We start from the raw sequence: 24724 nt of genomic DNA on the forward strand, positions 1-24724 counted from the left end.
GAAAATATATTATTTTTTTAGCACTTGGGGGGAGCACCCCTGATGGACAGAGCACCCCCTGGACAACACTACAGCACTCCTTTAGGACTGGGACACTGCACAGGACTTTGGAGTGGACACAGCCCCTATGGAGAACTGACTGCACAACAGAGTCCAGCCAGCCCCTATGGACTTTGAAGTAGTGGACACAGCCCCTATTAACAACAGCAGCACAGCACAACACAGCCAGCCCCTATGGACTTTGAAGTAGTGGACAACAGCAGCACTACACTACACTACACTACAGTACACTACACTACACAGCCCTAACTCCCACCCTCCCTCTTCACTGTCCACAGCCGAGTGAGAAAATGGCGCCGACGCGGGTACCTTATATAGGATCCAAAACCCGCGAGACTCGGAAGGCGGGATGATGACGTTTTGCCTCGATTTCAGATCCGAGTCAGGCGGGAAAAGTCGAGCCTGACTCGGATCGGACTCGGATCGGGGGGGCTCGGGGGGGTTCGGATTTCAGAAATCCGAACCCGCTCACCCCTTATATATATATATATATATATATATATATATATATGTAAATACACAGACATGTCAGCAAAATATATTGCTCACTAGACTGGGATAAAAAATATAACATTTTACAAAATAGTCAAATTCATTGAAATAAATCAATGCAGTGTTGTTGCCAGTAACTCCTCACAAAGCATTATGTTTTATGAGAAGCTGGGATTAAAACTGCACACTTTTTAAATCTGTTTCAATAACCTGAAGCCATTTGCTTGCTCTTAATATCAGCATGCTTTGAAGAATGACTTACTTTTTGTTATTGAATTCCCCAGGGGCAGTTTTTTGGAATAAAGGAGTACAAATTGAATTCATTTACTGCTCTGCAACTTAGATTTATAATGTATTGTATGAATAGTATTAAAATAATACCAGCAAGGTAAATGTTTATTATAGAATGAAAGACTTCTTCCAGGACACAAAACACACTGTTTAGTGCTGCATGTTTATATAACCAATGTTGACCATTTAACCTTGTAAATGCAGAACTGTGTAAGCCTATGGTGGCGCAAAGCAGATGATTATATATTTGCCCTTATTTTATGGTTGACTCATATTTCTATTCAATAGGAATGGAATTCTATTAAGATATTTAAGGCACGTTACAAGCACTGAAGCATCCAGTAACATCACTCTATCTGAACATTGCAGAGGGATATTTCAAAATATTATGCAGTAGCAGTTTTGAATTTAACTGTCTGCAGATGGTAGATGATCTATTCCCCTTGCATGTTGCCACAATTCTAATAACACGCAGGCTGTTCTATGTAAATGAGAAATCTTTCACAAAAAGCCTGTCCTTAATTTTCCTGTCTATTTTCCCTGCATCATTTTCCTCTTGTTGAATTTTACCATTTGTCTCTTTTTTTTATTCGCCTTTCTATAACCAGAGAGGCAGCCAAAAAAATTGTGTCGTAATCATAACGTCTGATACAAAGGGGCAAATACGGTTAAGCGCGGGTTTCGATGGCCGCATACATAGCGGGTAATTATGGGAGGGAAACCACTAGTTTTTTGCTTGTTTATCTACTGTATGTGCTACAAGAAAAAACAAGCAAGGTTTTCCTGCCCGGATGACTCGTGTACTATTAGCTCATTGAATCTCACCCAAAATGTGAAAAAAGGTTATTTGTATGTTTTCTATGCATGCTTTCATCTCAGCATACAGCAGTTGATAATTGTACTAAAAGTTTGTTTGTTTCAATCATATCCAGTTTTGTCTTTTTTTTATACTCATTGTTGTAGAAAGAGTCATGATCATTTTATTTGCAGAAAACCATTCAGCATTTGGTTACCTGTCACATACTGTTGATTGTAAATATTACTAGGTACAGTAGTCCCAAAATAGCCTATGCTTACACCTGTTGTAAATAGACCATGTTGGCCTACTGCCCCGAATTGTCTGGGAGACACCAAATGTCAGGGAGCTCTCTCTGTCTCCCATGAAAGGAGAGCACCCTCCCAGATCCCGTCCTCTTCCCCAGTGAATGTCTGCTGCGCAATTTCCGTAATCGTGACCCTTTTGACCTCCCTCCGAGATCTCCCAGGGGAGAGTGAGTCCTGAAGAGTAAGCAATATGAATTAGACACATACTCTATGATGCACATACTATAGTACAAAACTAATTGCTGTGGGATTTGGCCTGTTTCCTCTCATTCTAAGTTACATTTTTCTGTAATCCTCTATATGTTTCAAGGTTTTCAAATGGGTGGGAATAAAACAATATGTGGCCAATCAAATCATCAGAATCTTTATATCAGCACTTGTTTATTATGAGATGAGTGCCCTTATTTTATGGGAGACAAAGCCTTGTTAACACATGTGAGTTTGATGGAGCAGAGGGACTGCATGGGGTAGAGAACGTCATGATGTGAGGGGCATATGGAAACTGAGAGTTAGATAGCGTAAGGAGCTAGATGACCCAACAGTATAGATTAGTCTTGTAAACTTGATGCAAGCAGATTGTGGTGTCAATATCATACTTAAAAAGCCTTACCTATCAAAGGGTAACCACTGGTGATAGCTGTGCAATCACCGCCAAAGGGTGGTAAAGTTCACTGTGTTTTGCTGGTTATAGTTATTGCCTTTTGCAACTTATTAAATCATTACTTAATAAATAAATAAATCCCTAATTATTTGAAAAATGCTAAACTACTAGTAATTCCTGACTTCCAACCACTGTAAAGCCTCAGCCTTTGATGATGGGACAATAAATTACAGAACAGTCGGCGTACTGAGCTGTCCACGCTCATTACAGTGTTCTTCCTGTCTTAATACTTTTACAAAAGGTGAGTTGTAAACAGTTAAGAAAAATTTGCTTTAATATGCAAATAAATTATCTAAGAAGCAGCTCAAAAATGTAATCCAATAGGATGGTTTATAACAAAACCAAATCACAGTTCATTTAAGGAACACAAATCACAGTACATATAAGAGACACAAATCACGGTTTATATAAGAGACACAATTTCATATACTGTACTGTTCATATACTGAAGCCAAGCAGCCATAAACTGTTCAAGCAGCCAAGGAGACGTTCACTTCAAACAAGAACATGACAAAATTGTATTTTTATCTATTTCGTCCTTGAAACAGCTTAATTAAAATTGACATCTCTCAAATGCTATATCGTTTGATGTATAGTGATCCAACATTATCTTGTGGCTGCTGTCACAAAACCGTACTAGTCAACATAAAATTACAATGAATAATTTAAAGTGAATTTCAAAATGAAGCACTATTGTGCCATAGCCTACCCATTATATAATATATGGCTGAGGCCTTTCTGGTCTTGCAAACAGTAGTTTGTCTAAAGTGTACCGGTCCCTTGCTCACAGTGCACAGCTATGTTTTGTGCTGCACCAATGTGCATCAGATTACAATCTAACAATTCACTGCAAACTAGACCATAGTGAATTTCTCGGCTGCACATTGGTTCAGTCCACTAAAAATCCTTATTGCAAGACCAAAGGAGAAAATAGTACAATTCTAAATAGTAAGAAAATCTAAAAATAAAAGCTGTAGTTTTATAAATGGTCTTTCGCACTGGGTACAATGTAGCATGCTTTGTGTGTTCTTTTAATATTTGCCCATGATCTATAACTATGTTCCTAGGCTGTCCTGCATTGGTTCTGTGTGGACCTGGTGAACTTTGTCTCCTGGTGCACAGAAGTGCCGCTGGCAATACTTTAATATTACCCAAAGCAGAAATAAAGGTCTTTCTTCTGGGATGTAAATTGCATGTTTTAGCTTCTGTACAGCATTTCTCTCAGTGTGTCATTATTCACAAAATCTAACCAGAGTTACTGACTCATTTGCACAGAGTAATTTCTCATACACGCCTTCATGCTTTTTTCCTTAATATCAGTGAGAAAATGTGGTGAGTTGATAGTAGTATGATGTTGCAGAGTTTGAGCTAGTAAAACATTGACAGTATTCTTATCGGCCTTGCTTCAGTCTGGCTTTTCTTCTCCTCCTCATGCATGCTGACCCGGAAATCTTCCTTTGCCTTAGCTGCGATAATCGTGACTCAGCTTACAACACCATACATTCGCATCGCCCCTGCTGCAGGCGACGACCAACTAACAGGTCAGACATTCAAGTACACACAACTCATCTATCATTTCTTCTGCCTCCTCTTACCTTCATCCTGCAGTCATCTACTAATGTCTTCACATGTGGTTGTTCATTTACCTTGTTTTCTCTTTCTTTTGTCTTTAGTTTTATACTTTCACATTCCAGATGTAGCACTGCAATCAATTCCATTTATGTTTGTCATAAATAATTGTGAATGTTACTCACTGCATGCAGTCACTGTGTGTGTAATATGTGGGGTGATATAGTATTTCAAAGCATTTACATGTGTGGCAAAATATTCTTTGTATGGAATAATACCAAGCAGTGGCGGCTCCAGAGGTGGGACTGCATCACAGTCCAAAATTCAAATAGGGGAGCCACACCAACTGCCAGTGAGTCCCGGCTGGCAGTGTTTGGAGTGGCAGTTGGTGTGGCTCCTCTACTTGAATTTTGGAATTCGCAGCAGCCCCACCTCTGGAGCCTCCACTGATACCAAGGATACAGTATCAACAGCAGTCCATCTTAGGGCCACTTAAAAGAAGCTATCAGATAGAGGAATTGGGACCCATCAGTCTAAGGACCCTATTAATAAATAAGGCCCCTTACCTACTAGTGTTGTGTTAAGCGTCAGTGACACCACATGTATATGGGTCAGGGGAACACTTCATTGATTATTGTATTTTCACTTTCGGTGACCACAAGTAATTGAAACAGAAAATATTAGAAAAATGTTTCTACAAATGCGCTCAGCCACACGTGCAAATGCTATTGGATAAAGGGTCAGTAAGTTCCATTCCCTTCCTTATTTACATGTTTTTATTGGCCTAAACAATCCTAGTAAAAGAATATTTTTAGTCACAAGTGAGTAAGACATGTGCACACGGTCATCTCTGTATCCGTGTCTAACCCCAATCCATTTATCTCTGGTGAACGGAGGAAAGAAGGATAAACACATAAAGATCACCGATCTCTGTGGGGAGATGCACTGTACAGTCAGTGTACACAGAAGCGAATAACAGTAGACATTGGGGCGATTACAACATGTACTGTTTTCACCCTCTGTGTTCTGTCAGCTTTGGTGAACCAGCCATGAATACTACTGTACATAGAGATATCTTTTTGACTATCTCTTCGTCATCTAAATACCATAATAGGGGTAGGTAGATACAAAGATGAGGGTTTGCACAGGGCCTGAGTGAACTTGGGGCATTGAGATTGATGGGTCACAATAGCTTTATCCCATCCCCATACTTGGAGACTTAAAAGATGTCAAACACAAATTGCTTCCCAATAGTTAAGGCATAGCATGTGATATGCCAGAGTAGGGGACCTCATATTCATGCTGTTCTCATTACTCAAACATTATACTATATTTAATAAAGACAGCTTAGTCAATATATGAGTAATAATAATTCAATGCATGATATAGGTATTTCACATTTTAAATAAAAATTACTTTTTAATTAGTACATGAAATTTTTTTTTTTATAAATTTATAGATGAAAAGAATATCTTGAAAACTAATGTTGCAATGTGGTGACCCCCCCAAAGAGCAGTAAGCTTAGAGAGTTAATCCGCAATAACCTCACCCTCCACATTCTGTTGGAATGGTAGCTGGGTGGGGTTCAGAGCAAACTGATGCTCGGCAGAGCCGTAACTAGACATTTTGATGCCCTGTGCCAGAAAGAGCATTGGTGCGCCCCCCCCCCCTCTTTTTCAAATAGGGACATAAGACACACACACAAAAAATGACCATGGCCTCATGGGGAAGGGTCTGGAAAGAGATAGGGGAGCTCAGGAGATGCTGGGGATAAAAGAGGAAGCTACAAGTGAGAATGATAATAAACAGAAATTTGATAGGCCTGAACTGAGACCCCTGCCCTGTGGTGCCCTGTGCCACGGCACATGTCGCACCACCCCTAGTTTTGACTCTGATACTCGGTCATGCATTTAGTCTCAATCAGCTGTGCTCCAAATGTGAGAGACAACAGCAAATGTCTGTTTTATGATACAATAACACATTCAGGGGCATAAAAATGTATGTTTACAAATAGTGATCTCATTATTAGTTGACAAAATGCGGCCTTTTTGCCTAAACTTCTGTGATTAATTTTGATATATAGTACAGTTAACAGGTCATAGTGTTTGAGAATTGAGCAAAACTACACATTAAACAAAATATGTTATATGCTATGCAATGAAGTGACCAGAGATTCTGTAGATTTGAGGCACATTATGCAAATTCTAAAATTTGTCATATAAATTTTGTATTTCATTTAATTGCTCTGTCACTATTGATCTTTAACTAACATATATGAAAAAAAGGTTCAAAGCCCTTACTAACATATTATAGCTAGGAAAATCCATCTGATAGCGTTCAGTACATTATCAAATTGGAATTTTTACAAGAGACTGCCTAAGATAATTATGGTCATGATTCTGGAAGCAATAGTTTAATCTTCTGTAAATGAGTAAATTACGTAAGTAGAAAAGGGCAAATCAAAGCAGTCAATTTTTAAATCTGAGCAGATTCTTAGTAGAGAATTTGTTCCCATAAAGAATTAGTCTAGTCCAAATGCAGGGAATTGAAAGAGCGAAACAGAGGCTCAACAATGTCACATGTTTATAGATTTCGAAAAGGATTCAAGCACTAATTTTTTCATGGATTGTTTTATGACTAATTTACTGTATGTGAATGTGATTATTTGTAATTGTAAATCAGATAATGTATTTCTTACTATCTGAACTGATGATTTTGTTTTAAATGGGCTGACTACAGGGTGATTGGTTTTGCCTTTAAAATGATTGCCGCTTTAAAAATACAGGAAGAATCGCAAATACATAAGCCCCCATATTTCATTAGTATCATTAGTGATCTTATATAAGGGTACAAATACCTAAGCATTGTCATGTCAACTTCTGTAGTTTTTGTAACATACTGGGCAGGATCTACTTAGCATCTTTGGCACGCCCAAAGATTATGTCATTGTGAGCAGCAGGATTGAAGTCCAGGTAGATTAGGAGGATCTGGGACACTTCCCATCTGCTAAAGTATAGGCTCCCAAATGATACTCCAGCGTTTCCAGTGACTACTACTGCGCGTTCCTCACCCCAGCTTGTTGTGACTTGATTTCCTCTCCTCCCGGTACTGCACTTGTATTGTAGTTTTGACCTTGGCTATCCTCCGTGATCTGTTTTTGTCTCAGTACTGGGTCTCGCCAATCGAGACGTACGGACTAGCATCCACCATCTTTCCGGTACTTGTGACAGAGGGACTTCTGGATTTATGACCCAGAAGTTCCTCAGGCGTAATTCTGTGCATGCACAGACAGATGCACGCTCCATGTGGGGTGTTGGGAGAGATCCGATTGGATCCCTCTCAGGGGGCATCGTGAAAAGAAGCTCACAGGCTTCTATTGGGTTAAGCAATTTAAAGATGGTGTTAACCACCGGGTCCAAACTCCGGAATGTATTGCATTCCGGAGTTTGATACATACGAGAAATGCAGTAAAACCCACTGCATTTTCGGGGGTTTTACTGTATTTTTTACCTTAGTACAGTTCGCCCACTGAATGGCATACACAAAAGAACAACAACAACGAATACTAGTACTGGAAACCCTGTCCTTGTCCAACTTGTTTAGAATAAAATATATATTGGTAGGGATCAAGGTCAGATAATTCAAAGCAAAAGTTTTGACTAGTTCATAAAGATGCAGAATTTATAAATTCACATTTCACTGAATGTATTGTCTATGACTACAGCTAAAGCAAACATGGTCTATTCATTGTGATGTAGTTGAGGGAGCAGTGAGATCACTTTTAGACACTTGCTGGCGACAGCCTCACAAAATTAACTGACAGCCAGATTTCATCTTGGTAATGAGGCTGATGATATTATGTTATTACTGTATGTCGATTGTTTTAAGTTGCATCTAACAATTACCCAAAATAACAGTACCCAAAATTTGGCCTGAATTGTGTCTCACACAAAATTTGCTGGTTTTAATAGAACAATATTCAAAAGTAAATAGTACATTTTCTAGAATAATATATGAGAAATACATTATTTATCAATTTATAAGATTGCATTTAAGATCACCAGGTGCTTGTATCTGCAATAAAAGATTGTTAGGGGATTTCAATATGGAGCAAAACTCCGTTTTTGCGTTAATATCGCACCTATGACGTCATTATCGCAGGTTTTAGTTTTACACTGTATTCAATTTCAAAGACTTTTCACAGGTTCGAAAAGTCTTTGAAAAAAAACGGGGATAACTTTTCACCACTGAATATGTGGCGAAAAAAAGTGCAGAATTGGGGTTTAGGGGTGCAGGCTTAAAAAAAATAGCCTGCACCCCTGGGAATTACATTTTAAAAATAACTGTGTCAAAAAATAATAAAAAATAGGAACACCCCAAAAAATTTATTTAAAAATTGGGGTGAAAAAAAAAATGGGAAAAAAGTGTTTAAAAATAGGGAAATAGATTCAGGGTGTATTCTAGAATAGGCTATTAGCGGCAAGTGCATAGTTGCAGAATTTTTAAAAACTTACTTTAGGGACATAAAAATATGCTAGTACCCATTTTCATGTACCCCAAATTTGATGGGACCACTTAAAAAAATGAAAAAAATAACCTAAGTGCTCTTCTGCAACACTTCTTCAATGTCGGGAAAAAAACACCTGCTGCGGCTATTTAAATCCCCGACTTTCATTTGCAGGCTAAAACGGGGGTAGCCATAGTGATCCCCCATGTTTTTACAACTTTAGGGGGGTCCTACAATTTTTTCCCGGAAAATTTCGTAGTTTATCACAAATCCCACTTCGCCAGGTCCCGTTTTCGTAGATTTTATATTGAATACGGGGATAAAGCGGGCGCGCGCCCGATACTTTATCCCTGAAAAATCTCCGATCTGGAGCGAAAAGTCCAGCACGGACTTTTCGCTCCCATATTGAATACCCCTCTGTATATCTATACTTCATATTTAAAGAATAACTCAATTGAAAACTAAACATTCAATTTTGGGAGGAGTTCAATGGGATAATAAAAACATTTTAACTTATCTTAGTGAAGCTTTACCGCAATCTGATATTATTGTTGGAGTATAACAACAGCTACACAATAAGTATACTTGATATACTTATACTATACTGGAGGAATAGTAATTGATTTATCACAAGATGTCAGTGTATAGTCACTATTATGATAGTGTACTTTCATATATATTCTTGCTTGTTAATCCTCAATGTTTTGTTGTAAAGTTTACATGTACTGGACATAGTAAAGTTTATTGCACCATCTTTACCTGTGCATTTGATGAGTGAGCACTATATTCTGCAACAGGTTATGTGGCCCAGACACGGCACAACAGAATACAAGCAATCTTTATGTGAAATCTAAAGTGTACACTATGGGGCTGATTTTGGGTTGAGATCAAAGCAAAAAAGCATGTAATTTTGTATCTAGAACAAACCATGTTGCAAGCAAGTGGTGCATGCTGGGTAACTGCAAGCTGGTTTTGCATGTAGCTCGCAAAACAGCTTTATTTTAATACTGTAATTTAGATTTGAGATTGGACACTCCCCTCCCAAATCTAAACGCACATTTTACATCTGCCCCATCTACAGTGCAACATAGTTTTACCAATGTGCAAAGTTACTTGCTTTTTTGTTTTACTCCCAGAATCAGCCCTTATGTGAATTACATAACACTGTATTCTAAAGGGAGTAAATAATGAAAAAATAGAACAGAAAATGTCAGACAGCTCAGAGCTTAACCTAGCAAAATAAATGACAATTTCAGCTATGGAAATTGAAGGTTGAGATGCTGCTGTATAGAAAAGACTTGTGAGAGGTTCTTACTACAGACAGACCAGCGGTTACTAACCAAAAATGCCATAAGACAGACACGCACAAGAAACTATAAGCTTATTGGTTAACATGACTAGCTAATTCATATAAGATATGGCACTACCATAAATGAATGTCTTACAAAACATGTATGAGAGATCCAATTTGAACAGCAAGCTCTTTCTACATAGCAAATTATACCACATAAAACTTGGCAAAGGAAATGACATGTAGAAGCATGTAAATGGAATGCTAGTGATAATAGTGCAACTCGGTTCAAGTGGTGAGGACATAAAATGTAACCATGTGTTAGACTTTCTTCTATGCTGTCTACCTGACATATACAGTTCACTGATTAACTGTGCGGAAACAAGGTCTGAAATTGAATTAGCCATATGCTTTGTGAAAATCAGGGTTATAGATTGAACACCAGCATAGAAACTCATTCATGATAACATGGAACATTACTGTAATTTTAAAGTCACACATTTAGGAAAAGGTCATATTTTTTACATTAAAAAAAACATGAAGAAAATTGATCTACATGGAAAACAGAGTAAAGCTGTCCACACACTAGACCAACTTACATCCAACCAGCCAACTAGTTTTTTGATTGGTTGGAATGAAAATCTGGTGAGGTATGAAAGCAAATGACAATCAGCAATTTGCTCCCAAATGCTGGAAAATGGACAAAAACTGTTGTTTGAACAAATTGTTTAGATCAAACATTTAACAAACTTGTCTAACGACCATTTTCATCTGTTTTCTGGCACTTAGGAGCAAATTGCTGATCATCAGTTACTCCCATACGTTACCAGATTTTCATTCCAACCAATCAACTAGTTGGATGGTTGGATGAAAGTTGGTCTAGTGTGTGGCCAGCTTATTTTCCAAAATTTCCAAAAGGCTCCAAGCAGAAAACCACACTCATTGATACTTACACAAATAAGTGGTGTGAAATTTTTAAAGCAACTGAAGGTCAAAGGTCCCTTTGTGGTGCATAAATTTGGGAGCAACAGGTCACATGATGTGGGATGGAAACTTTTTCTCAGAACTTGACCTGAATCACAAAGAAGTAATCTATCCTGAAGATGGAAGAAGTATCACTTGTGAAGAATTTGGGTATGGTCTACTCTCATGCTCCAATACAAATGGGAACAATCTGACAATACCACTAAAGGATATGCTGTATGTTCCTACCTTGGAAGATGAGCTCTTGTCTGTAAGATGGCAAGTGTTTTATACAGAATGGAAGAAATAAGAATGGAAGAAAGGTAATAGGTACAGCTAAAGCTCATGAACATCTGTATTGTCTCAAAACCACAATAGAACAGGTGAGACTAACTATAAGAAACTAGAAAAAGTAATGCAAGTGTATAATAAAATAAACATTTATTAAATAATAATCAAACAAATTCTAATTAATGAGCATTAAAATAATTGGTAATCCTAAATTAGCAGCAGTGGTCTCATAACTGACTAGATGGAAAAATAGTTTTGAGCAAAAGTCATTAGAATCAGAGGCAGAAGGAGGACAACTAGAGCACACTGCCCATAGTTACTCCCTCCTGATGGCCCTCACATGGTGACACCACCTCATTAATGCATTTTGAACACTAAATTGTCTTTTTTAAGACTATGGGGTAGATTCACTAAACCCTCTAAAGATGAACAGTGGTGCTATTACCATAGCAACCAATCAGATTCTAGCAATCATTTTTCTATGGCATTCTAGAAAATGATAGACATAATCTGATTGTTGCTATGGGCAGCCCCACCACTTGTCTGTTTTGAAGCTTTAGTAAATCCACCCCTCTACTTATGGACAGTGTGTGCCAGTTAGCCCGAGTGTATCCACCCACTACGGTTCCTACACATAAACTGCAAGCAGCATCAGGATATGCAGGCTGGGCTTGTTACACTTTATAGGAGAAATCAAAAAGCTGGAGTCACACTGTAGCAATGGGACACAGCCTCAGCCTGGTCAGTAAATGGCTGAATTAATTCACTAAGGGAATCAGGCCAGTAACAGCTGTTCAAGTAAAAAACTCCCCCAAGTTGATAGCACTTGTGCTAATCCCAACACCCCGGGCTGGGATAATTATTGTCAAAGTAAGAAAAAAGTTTTTCATGTGGCACTGCAGGTCCAAACAAGCTCGGGCAGTCATATACTGCTTGGGTATGCTAGTGTTTTTAGAATTACAGGTGTCAGCATACTCATGGCTGCCAAAGTATAGTAGCTCTTGTAAAACTTTAAAAGCCCTCTGCGACCTATCTTGCCACATAGTAAAATACCTTAAAAAAATACACACATACACACATCACATATTAAAAGTTCTAATGGTTAAAAAGACAAACAAAAACAAAACTCTGAGGAGCCTGCCCTGAATGACAGGCTGAGAGCCTATCTCCAATAACCAATCCACCCCTAAGAGGCTTGGCTAATTACATATGAGTTCCATTGATTGTTGATACGAAGAAATTCACTGAGACCTCATGTGTGATATATGCGCAGATAGCCATTCAAAGCTGCTTTCTTACGCTAGCCAATCAAAGTGAAGCTGACAAGGTTTTGTTTTTATTTTAAAAAATAAAACTCAAACTGTAAATAACAAAAAAGCAGAATTTTTGTGCCATGCATTTTCTGTAAATGCATCCATATAAATGGACCATCAATTCGGTTAACATAGAGCAACCCGCAGACTTAATTTAACTAGCAATTAAAGAGGCAGAACCGAGAAAAATAATAAATACATTACATGTGGCATTAACCTTTTTCAGGAAACATTAGCTCCAACGTTTCTTTTAATTGCTTTAATTTATCAGTTTGATGGGCATTGCTACGGGGAGCCACTGTTGCTTTTTCTACATGCCCAAAATGATTCTGAGTGCCAATAACGAAAATCAAACACATTATTTTCAAATTATTTTTCCAATATATTTACTGTGTAAGAAGCTAATATGGTATAGAAAGAAATTAGGCCAAAAATTTCAAGCAAAACAGTTGGAATCTGAAGCAAATTTCTGTTGCCAAGCACAATAAGAAATAAATGGTCTCATTGAAACTTATGCATTATCTGGCTTCTGCAGACAACATTTTTGGACAGTGACAAATTATTTGTGAATCGGTCACTGTGCGTTTTATAACCATGATATGGAAAAAACCTGGTTCCATTTATGCACTGTATTTTTTAGAATAACTAAATGTATTTTAAAAATCTGCAGAAGTAAGCACAGTTTCAACACAGCGTTTTTAATAATTTTCTCAGTAATATTAATTCTCACAATATTGGGCTGATTCAGTAGTGCACGCTAAGTGCATGCAACGTTCACGTAGTTGATTGATTATCAGCAGTGCACGCTAAGTGCATGCAATGTTCAAGTAGTTGATTGATTATCAGCAGTGCACGCTAAGTGCATGCAATGTTCACGTAGTTGACTGATTATCAGTAGTGCACGCTAAGTGCATTCAATGTTCAAGTAGTTGATTGATTATCAGCAGTGCACGCTAAGTGCATGCCATGTTCACATAGTTGATTGATTATTTGCTACTGTGCATGTGCAAAGTATTTTGAAATTCCATACAGCACATTTGTTACCCTAGTGCACGCAGCAATGTGCTGTTGCGTATCGGGCTGCTGGTATCAGAACTGGCGAGGGAAACCCATGGGCTTTCCTTGGTGGTGACTGGGAGGTGGCCAGAAGAGAATCCAAAAAATTCTGTTGCATGGATGTGTTATGGGAGTGTTGTGTGAGTGTCAGTGAAAGCTGCTGTATTCTCATACAGAGGCCTTAGGGCTATTGCAAGTGCCGATAGTGCGCGATGGTGAATTGTCCAGACCCACAGACGGTGTTGCAGCGTGCACAGGCACTGAAAGTGGGCGTTTCAAGGCTTGCACAATCTGGTGCACGCTAGTGCATAAGGGGAAGGCTGAAGCTAGCATTAGCATATTATCGCAGCCACAGCTCCTCAAAGATACGCAGCTGCGTTGGCGACTGCGTGCACCACTGAATCAGGCCCTATGTGTTATAGAACTAATGTTGCTTCCGTTTTGGTCAATGCCACTTCTACAGGTCTTGCCACCCTGGAGAAGTTTAAATAAATCGTTCTACCCCGCAGCGCAATATTTTGACGTCACTAGTTAGCCATGAAAGCCATCCGATCAGTGTTATCAAAAAAATATCCTAAGTGCTGACATACGGATTCCCCGCAGTTCAGCTATTTGGATAAATGGAGGTCAATCCCTAAAATAAACATTTCAAACTTATTTAACAAGTGCAAAATTTATGTTGTTTTTATTTCATATTTCTGAAGTAAATCACATACTGCGTAACAAAATATATATACAGGTTGAGTCTCCCATATCCGAATATTCCAAAATGCGGAATATTCTGAAATATGGATTTTTTTTTCGCATGACTGAGATAGTGAAATCTCTGCTTTTTGATGTTTCAATGTACATAAACTTGTTTAACGCACAAAATTATGAAAACTATTGTATAAAATTAGCTCTAGGCTGTGTGTAAAAGGTGTATATAAAACATAAATGCATTCTGTGTTTAGATTTGGGTCCCATTCCCAAGATATTTCATGATGGTATGCAAATATTCCAAAATACGGAATATTCCGATATCCATAATACCCCTGGTCCCAAGCATTTTGGATATTTGAGACTCAACCTGTAATATAGCTCTGCAACTTGTGCATATGTACACAAACAAACATTTGTATTTGTGTATAGTACATTATTACATATGGTAACCTAGGTCTAGTAGGCATTCGGTATGGGATCAGCCGCATGACCAGCAGTTCGATCCCCGGCTGCGGCAGCCCGACAAAAAAGCAGAGCCCGGCAGCGGAAGCCCTACAGCGCTGGAAATCCCGATCGTCCCTAAGTTAAGTATAAACTAACCTAACCCCCCTAACCCTCCTTAGGGGTGCCTAACCCTAACCTCCCCCCCAAGTGCCTAACCCTAACCTAAGTCCCCTGGGGGGGGTGCCTAACCCTAATTTCCCATCGGGGGTGCCTAACCCTAACTCCCCCCCCGCGCGCGGCTGTCCGCTCGCGGTGCCCGGCATCCCTTCGATCGGGATGCCGGGCGCCTGTCTCCCGGCGTCGGGAAAATGACAGGCATCTAGATTTTAGATGCCTGTCATTTAACACTAGGCGGGATAGAGGATTGCGGCCGCCGGCTTCCTAAACGTATCCCGTCTAGTAGTATCATCACGTCAGGGATGCTATGCCAGAGCCGTAACTAGACTTTTTGGCGAGAGCATTGGTGCCCCCTCCCCATTTTTTAAATAGGGTCATAAGATAGTGCACCTGAAAAAGGGCCATGGCTTCTTGGGGAAGGGCCAGGGAAGAGATATGGGAGGCCAGGAGATGCTGGGGATAAAAGAAGAGGAAGCTGCAAGTGAGAATGGTAATAAACAGGAAAACTGACACTGCCCTGCGGTGCCCTGTGACCTGCGGTGCCCTGTGCCATGGCACTGGTCACACTACCATAGTTACCGCCCTGTACTATGCACTGTATGAACTAATATAAAGGTGCCGGTTTTTTGGGCTAAAAAGATGTACGATGTGTTTCTCTTCGTGGTAAATTGTTGATAAATACAGAGCAAACAAAGGGGGGTTCCATATAAATACTTCCAAAGCATATAGATAGATAGATAGATAGATAGATAGATAGATAGATAGATAGATAGGTCCTTCTCATGCAGGGCCATAGGGAGGGGGATGCGAGTGGTGCCGTCACCTCCCCAGAGCCCCTCCATCTAGCTAGCAGGGTGCATGGGACGGCTCCCTGCGGCCAGTAGAGTTGCTTCAGTGCACCCTCAGCATCCTTTGCACCCTACATTGTGTAGAGCTGACTGGACCGTCCGGGTAGCTCTCCGCTTCTACTGCCACCGCCCCCTTCCTTGTCGGGCATCATTAGTAATGTGGCGGGGCTGGCACACAGCAGCAGTAAGCCCTGCTCCGCTGCTGCTCTCATGCTCTTTGCCAGACTATTTGTCCCTCTTATTGCTACCCTCATTGCCCTCTGTTACAGTATGCCTATTATTACCACCGTTATTGCTCTGTCACATGCCTCTGACTACTCCTGCATTGATACAGTACTTACGCTTTTCCTTTTCCGTCACCTTGGTCCCTCTCTCAGTTCTTCTCCTAAAATACTGGTCACTTAAGTTGCACGGTCCTAATTAGTCATGAGAGTGAAGCATCATTGAGACTGTTCCTATTATTATTATTACATTGCTGTAAGTGCACCTAGGCATGTATTGCAATTGGAAGGTACAAAATCCATTCAATTAAAAACACAGAAAAATACCTGTACTCAGGCACATTCACATTTTTCTACTGCAGATTTGCTGCTTCGTAAATGAGCAACAGTTCTAGTATATTTTTACCAGTTATAGGAAGGTCCGTAATTTGTCACATTCTGTCAACAGTTAGTTTTTAAGCTATGAATAGGAAATAGGCAGTTTCAGGCAGTATCAGGGTAGTGAATATCAACACCTACGTATTCCAGTAATCTGTACTAACAAAATTATTATACATTATATAATAGGAAACATAACTTTTGAGTGCAGTTATTTATGTTTATTGGTTGAAGAGATCATTTTATTGCATTATCTTGAAAGAAATATATAGGTAATATCAGAGCTGTAACTAGACTTTTTGGTGCCCTGCGCCAGAAAGAGCATTGGCGCCCCGCTCATTTTTCAACGGGACATAATGCACCCAAAAAGGGGAATGGCCTCATGGGGAAGGGCCAGGGAAGAGATAGGTGAGGCCAGGAGATGCTGGGGATGATATTAGAGGAAGCAACAAGTGAGAATGATAATAAACAGAAATTTGACAGGCCCAAACAGCGCCCCCTGACCTGTGGTGCCCTGTGCGATGGCACCGGCCGCACTACCCTAGCTACGGCCCTGGGTAATATATGTGGTACATTTTTGAAGTAAATAAATTTAATAAAATGATCATTTAAGGGACCTTTTATCATCTTTGGTTTGCGTACAAATGTATTGCTGTCTCTTTCTGTAGATATCTGTCTTTTACACTTGGAGATCTGAGTAGCATAAAGTGCTCCCTTCCGCACATACAAGATGGACACATTCTTCTTTTTAGAATTATACTTATATAGCAGATCTGGTTTTATTAAATAATGTTAATCTTCCATTGAGGCCCAGTCTCCACAACACCTGGATCCTCCAATTCCTCTGTAGAAGGCCAGGCCTAGCTCTTCAGGCCACCACTCTCCTGCCACTACTTGTTTTACCTGAATCCTACACCAGGGACTACATCTGCCTCATATGTATGGGCTACAGGCCATGTCACTACATTTGCAGCCTACATCCAGTTATCTGCATCCACAATGTGATTTCAAGCTATAGGCTCTACTAGCCACACTCAGGACCTCATTCAGAGTCGGTCGAAGCGGCCGCACGGTCGTACGCCACCGATGTTCGCTATACTGCGCATGCGTAAAGTTCGCAATGCCCGTGCGCAAACTAGCCGCTATGATCAGAAATTTCTCTCTCCTTGAACACAGCCAGGTCGGTAGTTTGAGTGACAGATTGAGGCGTTTGTGGGTGGTAACAGGGGAAGGTGCTTGAAAACGGGGGAGTGGAGATCCAAACGCAGGCGTGCCTAATTATGCGAACGGCGTTTTATGGGAGTGCATACGGTTTATGGGAGTGCATAATTAACAAAGTAGTGTCATGGCACATGTGACATGGGAGGTTTTTACACTGACATGATCATAGAGCTTAAGAGAGGTATGGTCAACCTTAAGCTCTACGACCAGTTCCGATGGTTCCCGATGGTCTCAATTAATCCTTATATGCCCGGAGATGACGTGCAATGCGTACAAGAAGGGGGCGTATTTTTTTTAATTCCGGCCGCTTCCTCCCCTTGGTCGGCCAGCTACCGATCCGAACTTAGGGACGCAACTTGCGAGGGAATCATTTGCATATCCGGCCCCTTTTCCCGTACGACCGTGCGGCCGCTTCGACCGACTCTGAATGAGGTCCACAATCTGGGTCTGCAGACATACACTATGGTTCTAAACACACCATACTTGCCTACCCTCCCGGAATGTCTGGGAGGCTCCCGAAAACCATGTGGCACTCCCGGCTGCCTGGAAAAGAGGGCAAGTCTCCTGCACCACCCTCTAGACACCTACACATACCCCCACCAGCCGCTCGCAACCCCCCACAGCCCCCCACTTACAGTGCACAAGTGGGTGGTCCGGGAGGGGGGGAGGCAATGGCGCGATACACGCTGAACCCCATCATTAGCCCCGCCCCCACTATCTAATGCCTGTGATCTCTGCACTGTATAGCGGTTTCCGGGGCAATGATTACACGATCGCATAGTCATGCCCCCTGCACATCCCATATACGCGGCCACCACATCCCCTCTAGGCCAACCTGACTACCCCCTCTCGGAGTAGGGGGCAGAAAAGTTGGCAAGTATGAAACACACTGACAAGGCCAATGCTATACCCAGACCTCCACACCACCATAGTTTGCTTGCTTAGCAATCCATAATACCAACCCCAGTGACAAAACACAAACTAAATTATTTTAAATTCAAACCACCTCGTCTTCCTCTTTACAATTCAAATGTGAATTTTCCTAACTGCCACTGCCCATATGAAAATACCAAGTGATGCGAATAGGTGACCCCAACGTGATATGATATAGAAGCCACACTAATGATTTATGTACAGTGGGAAGGGTCCAGATGCAATCAGCCAAACAAAAGCAGCTGCCAATTGTCATCATCATTGTGTATTTTTGCACCTGCAATAGAAATGCATCTGATTACATTCAGTCACCAATACATGATCATGCCCTTAAAGCACTTTACTCAGCCTGCTCTTGCATGCCCCTTCCGCCTCTCAAAGCGTAAGTTCAAGATGCGACCTCATCTCCTTATAGAATGTTGGTTTTGTACTCTTCATTAGATGTCATTTAAATATACTGTATACTGTATATATGCAGCCTTACTTTAAATCACCTGTAATGGATTCTGAAACTTTATAATATTTGACATTGTGGGTTTTGTGCTGAAAGAAGAATCTGCAATCACGAAATTCCTGAATACTCATTTTCTTGTTAGTATATTGTTTTATAGATGAAACTGTCAAAGCACAAAATTGATAAACATTACATGCCTGAAAAGGCAATAAGTCAGACTCACAACCGACAGTGCAGCACATCAGAATACATTGTATTGCTGTTACAGCTAAGGAAATCTATTCTTCACACACAGCTAAATGAGTAAAGCAGAATATTATTCATTTACAGTACTTCATGTAGAAGAGAATATATATTATGTAAAAGAGGATATATTTGTTAAAGCAAGGGTGTAATTCAGCGCAAGCTAGCTTTTAAATACCCCGAGTTATATATTATAGTACCGACCAACATTTTATATGGCCAAGCAGGGGAGTAGCGAGGGTGGTTTCAGTGGAGCGTGAGCTCCAGGCACCAAAATGGACAGGGGGCATCATTCAGGTTTCCGGAATTCATGGGGCGCTGCACAGTATGACGTTCGCCTGTTAGTTTTATCTCGGTTTGTTTGCTCTATATCCTAAATATGTTACGGATCTGAGATCCGTTTCTACATTTCATGCTCCTTCAACCTGCCCAAATTGCCGGCCCTCCCTCCTCTGTGATCATCTTCTGTCACCTCCCCTTTCCTGTCAGATTGATTACATTCACTTCTCAATTCCCTCCCCTCTCTACCATGGGATCGGCTCTTTGCCCCTGTCCACTCCTTTCTTATTGGCTTCTGTCACCACCACTCTCTGATCAACTCTTTGTCCCTCCCCTCTCCTTTCTTATTGGCTTCTGTCACCACCACTCTCTGATCAACTCTTTGTCCCTCCCCTCTCCTTTCTTATTGGCTTCTGTCACCACCCCTCTCCTCTCCTTTTCTTATTGGCAGGTATGAGTTTAAAAAAAGTCACTGCTTTGCTATTTACAGTAATGAGGTGTTCCTAGGCATGACCACTAAGTGTTATTTGAAAGGTCTTTTAAAAAATACTTAGGAGACGTGAAATAATGGTTGTAGACAGAACACGGTTAGCAGTACTCACATTAATATAGGTGCAATGTATATTTGTGAAGTAGGAGCATAGCTGAGAAGGGAGCTTCCTATACGTGTTCCCACACCAGTGATAGCTGCTTGGGGCAGTAACTGCAGTAATAAGCTGTGCACCCTGTGTAATCTCACTCTAGCACATGTATTCTGTCAATTTAAGTTAAATGATCAAAATATATAATACAAACTGCTCTATTGACTAATAGCAATAATTCATAGGAGCTAAAAATCAGATCCTAAGAGGGGAATTCAATATGAAACGTAAACTTCGCTGTCGAAGTTTACGTTTCATATCGGAGCTTTTACCTGGGATAAAGTATCGGGCGCGCGCCCACTTATCCCCGTATTCAATATGAAACTAACGAAAACGGGAGCCTGTGAAGTGGGATTTGCGTAAAGTTACGAAATTTTCCTTAAAAAAATTGTAGGACCCCCCTAAAGTTGTAAAAACATGGGGGATCACTATGGGTACCCCCATTTTAGCCTGTAAATGAAAGTCAGGATTTAAATAGCCGCAGCAGGTATTTTTTTCCTGACATTGAAGAAGTTGCAGAAGAGCACTTAGGTTATTTTTTTCGGTTTTTTAAGTGGTCCCATCAAATTTGGGGCACATGAAAATGGGTACTTTGATGTCCCTAAAGTAAGTTTTAAAAAATTCTGCATTTGTGCACCTGCCGCTAATAGCCTATTCTAGAAAACACCTGCCGCATACTTGCAGAATAGCCCTGAACCTATTTCCCTATTGTTAAACAATTTATTCCCATTTTTTTTTTTCACCCCAATATTTAAAATAATTTTTTGGGGTTGTCTTATTTTTTTTTTACTTTTTTTGACACAGTTATTTTTTAAATGTCATTCCCAGGGGTGCAGGCTATTTTTTTTAAGCCTGCACCCCTAAATCCCAATTCTGCACTTTTTTTCACCACCTATTCAGTGGTGAAAAGTTACTGTATCCCCGTTTTTTTTCAAAGACTTTTCGAACCTGCGAAAAGTCTTTGAAATTGAATACAGTGTAAAACTAAAACCTGCGATAATGACGTCATAGGTGCGATATTAACGCAAAAAAATGCGTTTTCGCTCCATATTGAATTCCCCTAAAAGTGCTATACATAAATAAAGCAGGGCCAAAGGAGCTACCCCTTAATGTCAGATAGTGCATCAACGAAGCATTCTATTCCCCCAATGGGGCCTCAATGCCCAGCATGATACTGCCACTCTTTGCTGTTTTTCTCTTCATTTCAGTATTCCCCCCCACAGGCTGACCATACCCCACTGGCACAGGTCAGTACAGTGAGGGGGCCGCTACGACATGCACTCTGTCCGGACGCCATGGTTCCACGCTACTCCTCTGTGGCCAAGGCACTTAAAGTATCTTTCAAAATCATAATGCTTTGTGTAAACCTGGTGCACAGGATTCTTACAGCACAGGGATTTATGCATACCACCCAATAGCCAAATGTGTAGCCTCATACAAAGAGGTGCATTTAGGCAACGTGGGGTTGTGGTTTGTTTGGGACTTCTTTTGTCCCCATTTTGCATTTAATATGTGTTGAAGTATGTCAGAGCGAGATTGGCGCCATCCCAGTTCACATCTTCCTAGGAAGTTGTGGCCCAGGCCAGTAGACAAGACTGAGGCTACCTGAGACTCTCCTCGCCTCATAGGGTGACTAGCCCCAACTTTCCCTACAAAGTTGAGCTGGCAAATATGCTGTGGGCCACTGTGGGCTTTTGGGTTTTCCTTTGTCTCTCTTCCAATTCCAATTCTCCTTTCAGTCCCTGTACTTTTAGGACTGAAGTAAAAATCTGTACAAACAGACTGCATGAATCCTGATCCTGAATAGTTTTAAAATAAAAAATATTTAAAATCCCCGATCAGTGTAAATAAGGGTAATCCACCTGAGCGATGTAACAAACTAGGCAACGGTCGTTACAATTTCACTACCATACGATCCCAGAACACATGAATTTGAGCATACACACTATGCTGAATGATGATACAATATATTGTGTCAGGTGATCATATCCAATTAATCGTTGCTCCTGTACACTATTGGCCTGATTCAGGGTTGTAACCGCTGCATCTGTGTACACAGTTACTTTTGAAAATATGCAAGTGTCGTAGCCATCGGGATTCGTATTGCGATGCCCACCTACGACTTTGCAAGTCCAAGCATCTGCGTACAAACCCTTTGGCTACTCATAATGGCAGTGGGAACTGAGGGCCTGTTTCAGAGCCGGACGCTCTGACCAGAGCGCTCGCTCTGAGTCAGGGCCCTCCTACCTAAAATTGGAGTGGCCTCCTGGCCGCTCGCATAGCTGTGGGTGACCACCCACAGCTTATGCGAGCGGCCAAAAAGATGGTCGCGATGGTCAAGACCATCGCGACCATCGGGCTTGCGACGAGATCCTGCTGTAGGGTCTCGCTGCCGCAAGCCCAGGAGTGCTTTTGGCTCTATCAGAGCCAAAAGCAGTCCCACTGACATCATTAGTGATGTCAGTGGGGCCGGCCCCAGACGGTAGGCGTTCCCATGGGAACGCCTCCGTCTGGGCAGCAACGCCCCTGGCAATACCACCAAGGGGGGCGTGCTGTCACTCACCATCGACAGCACGCCCCCTTTGGTGCGAGACCCATAGCGACAGCTTGGCTGTCGCTATGTGGGTCTCGCGCATGCGCACGATGGAGCTCCCTCCAACATGCGCATGTGCACTAGGGCACCATCGACCCGCGTGCTCGCGAGCAGGTCTGAATCAGACACACCTGCGTTCTTTGCTGCCACTCCCTGTTACCTCCCCCAAATACTCCCTGACTGTCAGTCACACTGCAGGTAAAAAGTTGCTGCAAACATCAATGATAATGTTCCTTGACCCATGCGCAGTGCGACTCAGACACGTGCAGTTTACCAATAAAATCATTCGACTGCGAAAATATCGGTATAGCGTACCTTTCTTAATCAGGCCCTTTGTGTGGTTGTACGTACACACTGCACGATGTGCAGCACATCATATATCACATGGTCCCATCTAATGTGCCACACATCGTACATCACATCATCCCATCTGACGTGCAGCACATCATACATCACATCATCCCATCTGACGTGCAACACATCGTACATCACATCATCCCATCTGACCTGCAGCACATCGTACATCGCATGGTCCCATCTGATGTTCAGCACATTATACATCACATCATCCCATCTGACGTGCAGCACATTATACATCACATCATCCCATCTGACGTGCAGCACATTATACATCACATCATCCCATCTGACGTGCAGCACATTATACATCACATCATCCCATCTGACGTGCAGCACATTATACATCACATCATCCCATCTGGCGTGCAGCACATTATACATCACATCATCCCATCTGACATGCAACACATCGTACATCACATCATCCCAAATGACGTGCAACACATTGGGCCTGATTCAGACCCACTCGCGAGCGGCTGTCCGCTCGCAAGTGGGTCGATGTTCTGGACTGAGCATGCGCACGACGGAGGGAGCTCCGTCGTGCGCATGCGCCAGACGCGACGAGCGAAGGAAAGTCCTTCGCTCGTTGTGTCTGATCAAAGGGGGCGTGCTGTCGATGTTGATTGACAGCACACCCCTTTGGTAGGCGTGCCGGGGGCGTGCCTCCCTGACGGGGGCGTTCCCACGGGAACGCCTCCCGTCAGAAGCCGGCCCACTGACATCACTAGTGATGTCAGTGGGAGTGATTTTGGCTCTGATAGAGCCAAAATCACTCCGGAGCTTGTGGTTGAAAACCTCAACTGCAGGCTCCGGCTCGCAGTTTCGATGGTCACGATGGTCACGACCATCGCGGCCATCAAAATGCACGCTCGTATAGCCTGTGGGTGGTGACCCACAGCTATACGAGCGTCCAGGAGGACGCTCCATTTTCATGGAGGCCGGCCCTCATTCAGAGCGTGTGCTCTGCTCAGAGCGTACGGCTCTGAATGAGGGCCATTGTACATCACATCATCCCATCTGATGTGCAAGACATTGTACATCACATCATCCCATCTGACATTCAGCACATCGTACATCACATGGTCTCACCCGACGTTCAGCACATTATACATCACATCATCCCATCTGACGTGCAGCACATTATACATCACATCATCCCATCTGACGTGCAGCACATTATACATCACATCATCCCATCTGATGTGCAGCATATTATACATCACATCATCCCATCTGACATGCAGCACATTATACATCACATCACGTCATCCAATCTGACGTGCAGCACATTATACATCACATCATCCCATCTGACGTGCAACACATCGTACATCACATCATCCCAAATGACGTGCAACACATTGTACATCACATCATCCCATCTGATGTGCAAGACATTGTACATCACATCATCCCATCTGACGTTCAGCACATTATACATCACATCATCCCATCTGACGTGCAGCACATTATACATCACATCATCCCATCTGACGTGCAGCACATTATACATCACATCATCCCATCTGACGTGCAGCATATTATACATCACATCATCCCATCTGACATGCAGCACATTATACATCACATCATCCCATCTGACGTGCAGCATATTGAACATCACATCATCCC

General features: G+C 41.6%; 1 protein-coding gene across 6 annotated transcripts in view; it reads left to right on the top strand.

The window, feature by feature from the left end:
• The window catches only part of PTPRM (protein tyrosine phosphatase receptor type M), a 900933-nt gene that overhangs the window by 576472 nt on the left and 299737 nt on the right, over positions 1–24724 (top strand). For 3 of the 6 annotated variants that reach the window (XM_088469672.1, XM_088469673.1, XM_088469674.1), the window contains exon 14: positions 4075–4149. The exons of the other annotated variants lie outside the window; for them this stretch is intronic. In XM_088469672.1, coding sequence (XP_088325798.1) covers positions 4075–4149 — 75 coding nt within the window. The remainder of the gene's footprint in view (positions 1–4074; positions 4150–24724) is intronic. 6 annotated transcript variants of the gene reach the window in all.

The sequence above is a fragment of the Taudactylus pleione genome, unplaced genomic scaffold, assembly GCF_031769625.1.
Source record: "Taudactylus pleione unplaced genomic scaffold, aTauple2 ptg000093l, whole genome shotgun sequence".
In the NCBI taxonomy this organism is placed as follows: Eukaryota; Metazoa; Chordata; class Amphibia; order Anura; family Myobatrachidae; genus Taudactylus; species Taudactylus pleione.